At 33.9% G+C, this 13,319-nt stretch overlaps 1 protein-coding gene across 6 annotated transcripts in view; it reads left to right on the top strand.

Moving 5' to 3' along the window:
• The window catches only part of U2SURP (U2 snRNP associated SURP domain containing), a 53,375-nt gene that overhangs the window by 12,683 nt on the left and 27,373 nt on the right, over positions 1–13,319 (top strand). For 2 of the 6 annotated variants that reach the window (XM_024996014.2, XM_005201897.5), the window contains exons 4-14: positions 264–362; positions 2,670–2,784; positions 3,345–3,478; positions 5,782–5,849; positions 6,400–6,494; positions 6,578–6,610; positions 6,701–6,783; positions 7,782–7,947; positions 8,114–8,325; positions 9,273–9,316; positions 12,367–12,471. In XM_024996014.2, coding sequence (XP_024851782.1) covers positions 264–362; positions 2,670–2,784; positions 3,345–3,478; positions 5,782–5,849; positions 6,400–6,494; positions 6,578–6,610; positions 6,701–6,783; positions 7,782–7,947; positions 8,114–8,325; positions 9,273–9,316; positions 12,367–12,471 — 1,154 coding nt within the window. Of the gene's footprint in view, positions 1–263; positions 363–2,669; positions 2,785–3,344; positions 3,479–5,781; positions 5,850–6,399; positions 6,495–6,577; positions 6,614–6,700; positions 6,784–7,781; positions 7,948–8,113; positions 8,326–9,272; positions 9,317–12,366; positions 12,472–13,319 lie in introns of those variants that run through there. The other 4 variants (XM_005201898.5, XM_002685036.6, XM_059888926.1 and 1 more) reach the window with 3 other exon arrangements.

Raw genomic sequence — 13,319 nt, 5'->3', positions numbered from 1 at the left:
CTTCCTCCCTATTTGAATGTCTGTTTTCTATCACTGCTTCTTTTGCCCAGAAACATATATACTTGCCCTCCTCAAGTGCTTTTATTCTTTTTACCAACAAGTAGGTTGAATGTGTTATAAGCCTTAGTGTCTCTTTGTGTTTTATTTTTATTTAAAAATGACTTTTGTATGTTATTAACTCAATTAACTTGTTAATAACCTCAGGGTTATAGATAACATTGAGAATGTGTATGTAAAGGTGTGTGCTTTTTACCTTTTCACAGCCTCTTCTAGAAAACAAGCTTAAAGCATTCAGTATTGGAAAAATGAGTACAGCTAAGCGAACTTTGAGTAAGAAGGAGCAAGAAGAATTAAAGAAGAAGGTAATGCTTAGAATGTATTTTTAGTTATCTCTGTCAGTTAAATGTACCTAAGGAGGCTTTAAGTGTATGGACAGTAGAGAAATGTTTTTCAAAAATTCTTGATTTCCAGGGTATTCTCAGCTCCTACCCCAAGTTAAGTCTGTAACACAAGATGTATTCAGTGAAGGTCCAGCTTTATGCCTTCCCCCTTCATCATTTCCTCTCTTCTGTGTGACAGTTTTGGTTATTTTCTGGTCTATTCTTCTTGTGTAAGCAAGTGTGTATAAATGTATGTTGTGCCTGCTTTATTTTAGATGAACAGTGTTTTACTTTATATAGTACCCTTTCCTTCACTCTGCTTTTTTCTTAACATTGTATCTCAGAGATTACTGCAAGTATATTGAAGCGTTGCTTGTTCTTTATTGAAGCTATATAGATATGTGATAGTTACTTACTAAAATCCTACATTCGCTGCAATCCCTATTGAGGGAATTAATGTTTTGGTCTTTTGTTGTTTCCAGTAGTGCAGTCAGGGATAGTGTTTTGCATTTGGGTTTACTCCTAGTATACTTTTAGGATATATTCCTGTAAGTGAGATTACTGCATTGAATGGTAAATGTATAATTATAGTTATGCTGCTGCTGCTGCTGCTGCTGCTAAGTTGCTTCAGTCGTGTCCGACTCTGTGCGACCCCAGAGACGGCAGCCCACAAGGCTCCCCCGTCCCTGGGATTCTCCAGGCAAGAACACTGGAGTGGGTTGCCATTTCCTTCTCCGGTGCATGAAAGTGAAAAGTAAAAGTGAAGTCGCTCAGTCGTGTCCGACTCCTAGTGACCCCATGGACTGCAGGCTACCAGGCTCCTCCGTCCATGGGATTCTCCAGGCAAGAGTACTGGAGTGGGGTGCCATTGCCTTCTCCATAGTTATGCTAGATGGTGTTAAATTGCTCTCTATATGGGCGAGTCCATTTTGTATCCCTATAAACAATGTTTGAGAGATTGTTTCCCCATAGCTTTGCCAACAGGATATTTTTGAAGGAGTTTTGCCAATCTAGTAAGTGAAAAATGGAATCTCAAGGTAGTTTTAAATTTGCATTTCTCTTATAAGTAAGGTTGAACAACTTTTCTTATGTTTACTGTCTGCTTATATCTAAACCAGTATTTCTCTTAGAAGGATATCTGTATTTAGAAATTCTTGTTTAAGTATATTGTAACACTTGGGTGTGACACAAGGTACAGGGCTTTTCCCTCAGTTTATGGATTGCCTTTTTATTTTGATTCTGGTGTTTTTTTTCCACGCAGAAACAAGTCATGGGCAGATTTACTATCAGTCTTCTGATTTCTGGTTTTTCAGTTTTGTTTTTTTATTCCAAACTTACAAAGGAATTTCCTCATCTTTTTTTCTCATATCTACATTTTAAAAAATTAAATCTTATTCATTTGCAATTTCTCCTAGTGTATGATGTGAAGAATTGGCTCATTTTTATTATTTCTTTTAAATAGCTATCAAGTTGTTGAATACTGAATTTCCACATGGGCTTCCCTGGTTCCTCAGTGGTAAAGAATCCGTCTGCCATGCCTGAGATGCGGATTCAGTCCCTGGGTTGGGAAGATCCCCTAAAGAAGGAAATGGCAACCCACTCCAGTGTTCTTAGCCTGGGAAATTGCATGGACAGAGGAGGGCTCTGGTGGGCTATAGTCTGTGTGGTCACAGGAGTTGGACATGACTTAGCGACTAAACAACAACAACACAAAATTTTCCAATTCTGTTGGATTTATTTCTGTATTTTCTGTTCTGCTCTATTTGACCTTCAAGTCACATGTTTTAGGGACATTTAGAATAGTTAAATTGTCAGGGTTCTACTGAAGGTTTTTTCTTTAATGCACACTCTCTGGAGATATTTAATGCAAACTGTTTGAAGCTTCTTTAGACTTCTAATTATTTATGTCTTTGGTGGTTTGTGACGGAAATGTTTATATTTACTGAATTAAATTGTTGTGCCTTATAATTGTCATAAACATTAATAGAATAATATAGTCTGTGTAGTCAGTTGTCATATAGTTGCACCCTTGAGTTGTCTCTAAACACATTTATTTAGTGGATCCTTTTTTTTTGTTCCACAGATTATTGGTAGAGGAGCAAAGTCCTTCTTAATTTCAGTGTTAATTAGTATCTACTAAGGATTAGGTATTATTGCCTAATAGGAGTGCTTAATAACTGCTTTCCCCATTGGAGGGAGAGATTCTGTTTACATTATTCCTTGATGAGTTTCACCCTGTATACAATAATGTTTATATCAAATGATATTAATATTTTCATGTGTATTTAGGAGGATGAAAAGGCAGCTGCTGAGATTTATGAGGAATTTCTTGCTGCTTTTGAAGGAAGTGATGGTAATAAAGTGAAAACGTTTGTGCGCGGAGGTGTTGTTAATGCAGCAAAAGGTTAGTGTGAATGTTACAGTCCTTGAGCAAACCTAAAAAGTCTTGGTTGAATGACTGTAGGTAATGATGAAAAAAGTTTGGTTGCTTTTCAGTTTCATTTTCCTTTCTATCAGCGCCCTCTGGTGGTGCTACTTATTAGTAAAATAAATAGCCAAATAAGGATTAATGAGAAACTGGAGCCAGGAAAGTTTTTAAAATACATAGTACCTTTCAAGTTTCAAGAGGGCAAAAATCTTTGTAAACATATGAAAAAATGTATTTTATAGTTCTACTTTATAGTCCGAGGAGTGGAATTTCTGGTCATTTGGTAACTATTTGTTTAACCTTTTGAGAAACTACCTGTACCATTTTACATATTTTATAGTTTTACTATAAAATGATTAAACTAGTATTTTTGAGAATAAGGTAATAGTATTTGAATTATCATATTTAGTCACAGGTCATCTGTCTTAGTACTAAAAAGCATTTACTAATTTTTGTTTATTTTCAATAAAAATAGTGGGTGAAGAAAATCCATGTAATGTGAAAGTAGTTTTGAAACTTAGTATTTTAAATTTCAGAAGAACATGAAACAGATGAAAAAAGAGGTAAAATCTATAAGCCATCTTCAAGATTTGCAGATCAAAAAAATCCCCCAAATCAGTCATCCAACGAAAGACCACCATCTCTTCTTGTGATAGAAACCAAAAAACCTGTAAGTCATACTTAAGTAAGTGACCCTTTAGGTTCAGGGATGGCACTGCCAATAATATTTTCTGTACTTCCACTGTAAGCAGGACTTTGGTTTCTTGTTTTTAATTCTTTTGGGAGTAGATACTGAGTTTTGATGCTTAATCTTACTATATGAGATAACAAATTGGGACACACAGATGACACTCTATACATTCATTGAGCAGTTAACCTTCGCTGTTACTCATAGTATGTTGCAAGTTAAAAGTTAACTATATTTTAGGTATAAATGTGAAATAATGGGATTGTCTTTTTAAGCAATCCTGAACTGGGTGTTTAAATACATCAGCATGCGTGATATCAATTATTTGGAAGACTGTATACTCCAACAATGTGTCTGTTGCTTGGGACATGTTTGGTAATGTTCCAAGTAATCTGATAATTACTATCAGAACTAGTGACATTTTCCTTTATATATTCTTAGGGTTAGAAAATCTTTTATTTTTTGAGTGAAACTTTTCTTGGAGGATGGTAGGTAGATGTGGGTCTTATCATTAGGAGCCAGATTTGATGAGAAAATGTGGTTATACTGAATAGTAAAACTGGTTTTTCCTATCCGACTCTGAAAGCAATTAAAAAACAGTTTTATTTAATTCACATATCATAAAATTGACCCTTTAGAAGTATAAAGTGTTTTTTAAAGTATATTGACAGTTGTACAACAATCACTAATCTCTAATTTCAAAACATTTTTATTATCCCTAAAGGAAACTTTATACTTTTAGTCATCCCCAGCCTTTGGCAACCGCCATTAGTACATTTACTGATTTCAACTCTTTATGGTTGAATCATATTCCATTTTATGGATAATGCTGTGTATTGTTTATCCATCTTGACAGACATTTGGGTTGTTTCCACTTTTTGGCTATTATGAGTATACTTCTGAAAACATTCATGTATAGTCTTCTGTAGACATATATGTTTTTTCTCTTAATATATATTCCTAGTGAAATTGTATCACCACTTGCTAAAATTTATTTTAGTCATTTTAGTCGATGTGAAGTTGTACCTAATTACAGTTTGATTTGCACTTGTCTAGTGATGTTGAGTATCTTTTTATTTCTTATCCATTTGTAGTCTTCTTTAGAGAAATGTCTTTTCAGATCCTTGGCACATTTTTAATTGAGTTGTCTTTTTATTGTTCCCTGGTGGCTCAGACGGTAAGTGTCTGTCTACAATGTGAGAGACCTGGGTTCGATCCCTGGGTTGGGAAGATTCCCCGGAGAAGGAAATGGCAACCCACTCCATTACTTCTTGCCTTGAAAATCCCATGGACGGAGGAGCTTGGTGCAGGCTCCGGTCCATGGGGTCGCAGAGAGTCGGGCACGACTGAGTGACTTCACTTTCACTTTCTTTATTGTTGAGTTCTAAGAGATTTTTACAGCTTTTGGAATCAGGTCTCTTACCAACTATGTTGTTTTCTTCCTTTGGGTTTTTTTTTGTCCTTTTCTGATTGTGTCCTTTGAAGAACAAAATTTTATAATTTTGATGATGTTCAATACATCAGTTGTTTTCTTTTGTTTCTCTTGGTGTCATATCTAAGAAACTGTTGCCTAGTTCAGGCTCATGATGATTCACTATGTTTTCCTAAGAGTTTTATAGTTTTGGTTGTTATATTGAGGTCTGTGAACCATTTAATTTTTGTATATGGAATGAGGTAAAGGTCCAATTTCATTCTTTTTTGTGTTTGGATATTCAGTTTACCTACCTCCTTTTGTTAAAAAGACTATTTTTCCTCATTGAATCAAGCATCCCAAAATAAGATAATAAGGATTTTAAATAAGGATCTTTTAAAATAAGGATCCCAAAAGCATTTTTGGAAGCAGTTTTAAGAGAGAAATTCCAGCAGTGTTGCTGTTTGTTTCAGTAGTTAATTTCCTCCAAGGTGATTGTTTTGAGAGTGCATATTTCTGGTAGTTGTTCGCGGCAGTTATTTACATGACATTTCAGTTACTTTATGGTTATTAGTTTTTCCTCCAGTGCTCCTCCGGCAGTATTCTGGCCTAACAATCATAGACTTTATTTAAGGGGAGGATAAAGTTGGTGTCTCCTTTACTTTAAGACTTCTGCTTGTTGTTTTAATAATTTGTTAAATTCTTAGTTTTAGAGAACAGGAAGGACAGACAGTTCAGTGGTAACAGAAGCATTCTTTCTTTTTAATTTAAATAATTAGATCATAATTGGCACAAAAATAAAAGTATATTTAAAGTGATCTGATTGTCAAACCATTAGTTTTGTTTAAAGTATAACTTATCATATCCTTCATAGCCACTGAAGAAAGGGGAGAAAGAAAAGAAAAAAAGCAATTTGGAACTCTTCAAAGAAGAATTGAAACAGTAAGTTTTATAGTGTTGAGAATGGCTCTCATAGGTATTTTGAGCTGATTCTTATAGATGCAGGTGCGAAGAATGTAGTCTACCAGTTTGTTTTTACTAACTGGCTTACATAAAGCTGTTTTAGATATTTTGTGGGGTATACTTGACAGTAAATTAGCATTTTGTGCAGCATCTAGATTGCTTGCATTATATGGATTCAATTAAGTTGAATTTAACTAATGTCCGGAGTCCTGTTTGCAGTGGAAACAATATAGTCAGTGAGATAGGGGTGAGGAGTGGTCTATCTTAGCCAAGAAAGAACAAATTTAAGTGTTTTTCGTGTTGAATTTCCTTTTCATCTTAAAAGTGGGCTTTGTATTCTTTTGCTTATACGATACATCAGAAATTTGCTCGTGATTTGTAGCTGAGGGACACTTCTAGTCTTGGTTGTCAGTGTGTCACACAAATATTTTGAAGTTATTTGAAGGTGACATCTGGATAAGTTCTGGATTATCAAATGTGAACAACCAAATTTTGGCTCATTATTAGTGATTATATATATTTTCAACAGAATTCAAGAAGAGCGTGACGAGAGACATAAAACAAAAGGCAGGTTAAGTCGATTTGAACCTCCACAGTCAGATTCTGATGGTCAGCGTCGTTCTAGTAAGTGACATTTATTTTAATGTTTATATTTGTGATGAACTATTCTAAAAACTAAGAATTGTTCTCTTTTTCTTCTTTTAAAGTGGACGCGCCTTCAAGAAGAAATCGATCATCTGGTGGTAATATAGTTTCTTGCTTTTTTAATTCGTAGAAATTGTCCAAACTTTGTATTTTGCAGGTTATAATTTTTTTCCTCTTTGTCATAGTTCTTGATGATTATGCACCTGGCTCACATGATGTAGGCGATCCAAGCACTACTAATTTATACCTTGGAAACATTAATCCACAGGTAATACTAGGAAAGTAAGATGAATATTGGCTCGTATATTGTATGCTTTTGTTGGAAAACTGCTTTGTCAATCAACATTAAAAAAAAAGATGAAGTCAAGAATGTGAAATAAGCAGATTTGGTAGAACTAGGTAGGAACTGAAATTATCTTGTGAAATTGAGCCTTAGTGATGTGGGCCAAATTTTCTTGTTATAATTCTTGAGGACTTGTCTCCTCTTTTTATAGCTGGACTGTACTCTGATTTTGAAATGTTTTCCTAAGTGCTGATTTTATTTATCAAATCAGGATATGACCAGTGGTGGACAGTATTCTTTTTAGACTGTCTCCTTCTGATATATAGCCTGCCTCCTTATGGATTTCCTTTTTTCATTTTTTGTCTCCATAATAGCAAAATAATATTTCTGCCGCCTTTTATATTTTAATTCTTTCCCCTGCTATGTTCTTAACTGAATCTAGTGGTGGTTGTGCATAGTATCTTTAATACATGTTTTGGACCTCATTGCATATTTACCATTTTCCGTTTTGTCTTTTCTTGATTACACTGGTAGCTGGGTGCTGGAAAAGAAAAAAGTAACCGGCTCTTTTATTACTTTCATTGCCAACAAATATTTCCTCCTTGATTTAAGTATGATTATTATTGCTGCCTGAAAAATGTTGGTAAATGCTGAACAAATCACTGTTGTAAAACAAATCATTGCTGTAGCTTATTTTAGATGCAGACTCTCAAAAGGAGGAAGAGTGAAGGTAAAGGTGTGTTTTTGATTTCTCCAGCCTCTCAGTGTCTTTACCTGGCCACTTACGTAAAACAATGTTTCTGGTATGAAAAGATTTGTGAATGCCAATGAAGGCAGAATTTTTCCCTTGCAGAGGTCCTAGTACTTGGATGGAAAATTGTAGCATTGATAGTTTTCTTCTTATCTTGCAAAATTACTTTGCTTTCCATTGTATAGAATTATTTTCTCTTTGCATACTAAAAATATCTTATGCCTTTTAATAGATGAATGAAGAAATGTTGTGCCAAGAATTTGGAAGATTTGGCCCATTAGCCAGTGTGAAAATTATGTGGCCTAGAACTGATGAAGAAAGGGCAAGAGAGAGAAATTGTGGCTTTGTGGCCTTTATGAACAGAAGAGATGCTGAAAGAGCTTTAAAAAATTTAAATGGTAAGGAAGTCCATCATAGAATTTAGACATTGTTTTGGATTTGAAAAGTATCAAAACTCTAGGGGGAAAATGAACCAGAAGTGTGAAGGTTAAATGTGGAAATTAATTCATATCACTAGAGATTTTTTGAGAGTTACCAATGTGACTTTTCTTTTCTTTCTTTTAGGAAAGATGATTATGTCTTTTGAAATGAAGTTAGGTTGGGGTAAAGCTGTGCCTATTCCTCCACATCCAATATACATTCCGCCTTCCATGATGGAACATACGCTTCCCCCACCTCCATCAGGACTGCCTTTTAATGCGCAGCCTAGAGAGCGGTTAAAAAACCCCAATGCTCCCATGTTACCACCACCTAAAAACAAGGAGGATTTTGAGAAGGTAATTTTAAAAATGTACATAGGGCCGCATCTAATTTGTAAATACTAAATCTGTGGTAGTATTTCTTTTCAACAATTTTATAGAAAATGTGTGTGTAATTCTGTTTGGCAACTGTTAAAGAAAAAGAAATAACTTAGATGTGTTCCCTGCCTTAGCCCATGGAAACCCTGTACTGGGATAATAGATCATATTTTTATTTGTGGCCACCATTCCTTTTTTGACCTCTTATTAAGTTTTTTTTGTTGTTGTTTTGTTTTCTTTGTCCTCTGTTGTATCCAGGTTTGCTTAAGTGTAGTATCTAAATTTATTTTGAGAAAGTGATACTTTGTATTGGTTAAGTGCCTTTTCAATTAGAAAGACTCTAGGAGTTAAATAGTTAAATTGTTTGGATGGCAACTAGCTAATAACTTCTCAAGATCTGAGGTATTAGAATATTTGAGAGCATATGTGATTTTTAAAAAGTTTACTCTATTAAAAGCAAAGGGTGAGTATTTTCTTTTTATTAATCATAAAACCAACTTAATTTCAAATTATAAGAATTTGTTGGTTCTGTTATGAATTAATTACACTTAAAAATGACAGGGCTGGTTTTAAAGGCTTGGGAACAAAGTAGCAAACTGTATGGCTAGAGGCAAACAGTTAATTATTTCACAAATTAAAATCTTTATCTGATAATTCGCAGTGTAGTACCTATTTCAGTGCATTGATGTGCATTCTGGCAGGAATGTTCTGATTCTTTGCATTTGGTGAACGTTTATTGTTCACTGAAAACATCCATCTGCATTTATGTAATTGCTTAGTGTATAATTACTTCAGATGCAGTGATTGCCTGCAAAACTTGTGATTAGTTGTGTAGTATTTTCAATGCATATGTATATTTTTGCTTGTTACTTGTTAACAATACTCACATATTCTATGTTTATTATCTGATGTGACTTCATATACAGACTCTGTCGCAAGCCATAGTCAAAGTGGTTATCCCAACAGAAAGGTACATGTTTTTCTTTATTATTACTGATCTAAATATAGACAATATCCCCTTCTGAATTTAAAAAAAAAAATAGTGTTGAGGAAAAGGTAGTATCTTGACTGAGCAATGGTTCCTTCCCAGTACTTTTTGGGGGGATATGTGAAGCTCAATCAACTTTAGTACACTTTGCAATTTTATGTCATTATCTTTTTTTGTTTTTATTGTTACCAATGTAGGAAATTTTATAGCTTTAGCACATAGAATGTGTTTAATAGATTTAATCTGGAGTTGCTGGTCTAATAACACTAGACTACTGTGATGGGAAAATAGGTGTTTTAAATATATCTTAAATTTTAGGTAATGTTACATTTTGACCCGATCTGTTATTTTTTCTTGGTTCTGAATTGTCTGTGTTTAATGTACAACCTTAGTTTGAGTTTTCTTTACTGAAAGCGTAGCTGTATTTTTTTCCTAAATGATTTTAAGAAGGAATTTCTTTTGTTTTTATGAACACTGGACATAACTAGAATTTTTTCTTAATAACAAAAGTTTTTGGAATTCTTTTATTTTCCTTTCTTCCTTTTTTTCTTTTTCAACATAATGTTAAAGCAGAAGAATTCATGCTCTAGGTATGCTCTTGCTCAGTCAAGCTAAGCCTTTTCCCAAACACAGGAACACAACACTGGTTGAATAATAAATGAACACAAAAGAATACCAAATTCTCTTTGACATTGGCCTTGGTGAGCAACACCAGCTGAACTGTCTGCGGCAGCGGGGGACCAGGAAAACATCATGGGATGGATTGGGAAAGTATACAGTTTTTGACCAGACATTGGTACGATCGACTCCAGTAAATGTGGTTTTATTATAACTGAGAGACAATTTTTGTTTTTTTGTTGTTGTTGCCCAGAATAAGATAATTACCATTTTAAAATAAAATAATGCACTTATATCATCTTTTTGTACTACACTGTTTCATTCTGATAGAAAAGTCACCCTTTTAAAAATAAGCACATAATCCTTAAGGATAAGTGATTACAATTCTTTAAGAATCTTGAATTTAAGTTAGCAACAACTAATTGTCAGATTTTGATTTTAAATAATCATGAAGCACTTTAGAACTTCTTTTAAACTTTATACTTTCTAAGAATAGATTTATCAGTTACAAGCCTGTTTAAAACTATAGTGGGTTTTTTCCCCCACTGGTAAAGAACTCACAGGGAAGTGTATTTGCAGCACTCAGAAAGTATATATCCAGTATTAGTTTTACATGTGGCTCAGCTTATTTCTAAATAAGATTTTGAGTATACATTTTGCTGTAAAGTCTTGACTCACCATTACAATGAATCCTTTGTTTTAAACTTGCTAAACCATTTTTCATCTATCTTTAATATGCAAGTTGCTTTTGACAATTCATAGAAGTTTCTGGATGTGTAGTATTTGCCCACCTAGTCATATGATACACAAAATTCAGTTTAATTTGATGCATACCAGTGGGAGCTTTGGGACTGAATCAGTACTTTACATTGCATTACCTCCATTCCTTTAAAACACTCATTAGCTGTATGGATGCTGAGAATACATTCTCATTTGGATGTCAAGAAATGCATATTTGCAGAGCAGGTAGTAGCATTTGTGAAAGAAATAAATTTTAGATTTAAAATTAAGTGATGCTTTTGGGGTTTTAACAATATGAGGTTGAATTAATAGTTTTAATATATAGTTCCCCCTGTGTTAAACACTTATTAAGCCTCCATGTGATTTTTTTGACCTTTTTTAAGAGGTCAAAAAAATTCATTTTTTTCATTACATAGAGATTTTAATGTCCACTTAAGTAGGTTTGCCTGAGAAAATAAGTATAATTACTATGAGATAAATTATTTTATTGTTCATGTACTCTGAAGCAGGGCTTTACAGAGCAAAAAATGCCTTAGTCTATAACTATATATTTAATTTATATTCTGGCAGTTATATGAACTTTTAATTTGAGCTGAGAATGCTAAAGGTGTAATTTAGTGTGTGCCTTGTACCAAGAGCCAATATCCTTTTGCTTTTCCCAATTGCTATTTGCCGACTTTATATGGTGGCAACTAATAAAATGAGAAATCAGAAGTAGCTGTAATAAACTGAATTATTTTTGCCTGGAATTGTAATCAATGTCTGAAATTGTGTTTGGAGTCTCATAAAGTATCAGATTCTTAAAATAAAGACTTTCTATAAACCCAGTCAACAAAACGACAACTAAAAAGTTACATATATTTATTTTTGGCTTAAATATTGGGAAGTAATTGTTATGAAAAATGGGAAGGGAATATCATCATGTCCCGTATTTTGAAATATTTTGGAAAGAGGACTCCATTTGTTTAAGGCTTTGGCAATATAATTGCTTTATTGATTCATAACACACAGACAGAATTATACATGTCATAAACTGTGAACTAGTTTGAAGTGTGATACAAAGGGATGTTGCCTCATTAAAGGTCAGATTCAATAAAAACTCCATCTGCTATATGTGTACCAGAAAAACACAGGATTTGGATGGATTTTTTCCTTTAAATCAGGCCTTAAACTTGTTAGTTTTGCATTTTTACAAACTATAGTCATGTCTATAACATTTCAATATCACCAGAAAAGTGCTTGGCTTAGGAATGTTTTCTTTTAAAACTGAGATAGTGTGTAAGTTTTTAGATGGTTATGATAACATATAAGCTCTGAGTTACTGATTTTATATATTTGCAGCTTTCCAGTTAGTTGTGGTTCATAATTTAATGTTTTGCATTTGAAAAATAAAGTTGAGTGGCATTTAGAAATTGAAATCTTTATTGCTATGAAGCTGTGTTGTGGTCTCCCACCCCCCCTCCCCTTATCTCCCACTCCCTTATCCCCATTACCCTGCTCCCTCTTAATGCACAAGGTATATTAACATATGCTCCAGGTTACTTTCTTGGTATAAATTCTGTACTAGTCAGCAGGACAATCTTTTTCTGCACAATTATAGTAACTTAGGTCAAGTGTAGTTTTATATAGTGGTAGGTCTGAATCCATTTTCTTTAACTGTGTTGTTGTTGTAGGAATTTGCTCGCCCTGATACATCGAATGATAGAGTTTGTTGTACGTGAAGGGCCAATGTTTGAAGCTATGATTATGAACAGAGAGATCAACAATCCTATGTTCAGGTGTGCATTTTTTTTTAATTGTGGTAAAATTTGCATGTAGTATACCCATGTAATTTACTGTTTCTACATGTACAGTTCAGTGGCAGTCTTTCATACCTGAAACTCTGTACCCCTTAAACAGTAACTCCATTCCTTTGGTCCCTCAGCCTCTGGCAACCATGTTTCTACTTTCTATCTCTTTGAATACTCTAAGTACTTCTTCTGAGTGGGATCATACCTTGTTTGTACTTTTGAAACTGACTTAATTTCACTTAGCATATGTCTTCAGGGTTCATCTTTGGATGAACATACACACACACACACCACATTCTGTTTATCCTCAGATGTACTTTTCTAAAATACTTCAAAAATATTCCAAGAATAAAGTCCTGAAAGTATGAGGTTATTTTTGTAATGGGGTGAGAGGGTAGTTTTAACACATTATTGACCAGAGTTGTATTATGGCCACAGGTGTTAGTTAGCATTGTTTTTAGCATTTTCTTGGAGGAAAATACTTTTCATTTTGTTTTTCACTGGAAGAGTCATAAGCAAGATATGGTAGAATAAATGAGGTTTATAGAAAACTACTTACCTTCTGGATAGTTATGATATCTAACACATTCATTCACAGTTAAGTAATTTAAAAACTGCTGCTTTTGAAATTACATCTTGGGAAGACTTCTCCATTGCCAGACACAGTCCCTGACTTAGGGGTGTTCAATAAAACTAATCGTAAGACTCAGCATGATGCGTATATACCTTCTGAGTGTTAATGTCAGTCAAAAGACAGTTTGGAGTGAGGGTGAGGATTTCTTTTCAGGGATCTTTGCTTTTGATTTTATTTAGAACTAAATAGGCAAATAAAATTT

This window comes from Bos taurus, chromosome 1 (assembly GCF_002263795.3).
Source record: "Bos taurus isolate L1 Dominette 01449 registration number 42190680 breed Hereford chromosome 1, ARS-UCD2.0, whole genome shotgun sequence".
In the NCBI taxonomy this organism is placed as follows: Eukaryota; Metazoa; Chordata; class Mammalia; order Artiodactyla; family Bovidae; genus Bos; species Bos taurus.
The sequence above is the reverse complement of the archived record's forward strand: the minus strand, read 5'-3'. Positions and strand labels throughout refer to the sequence as shown.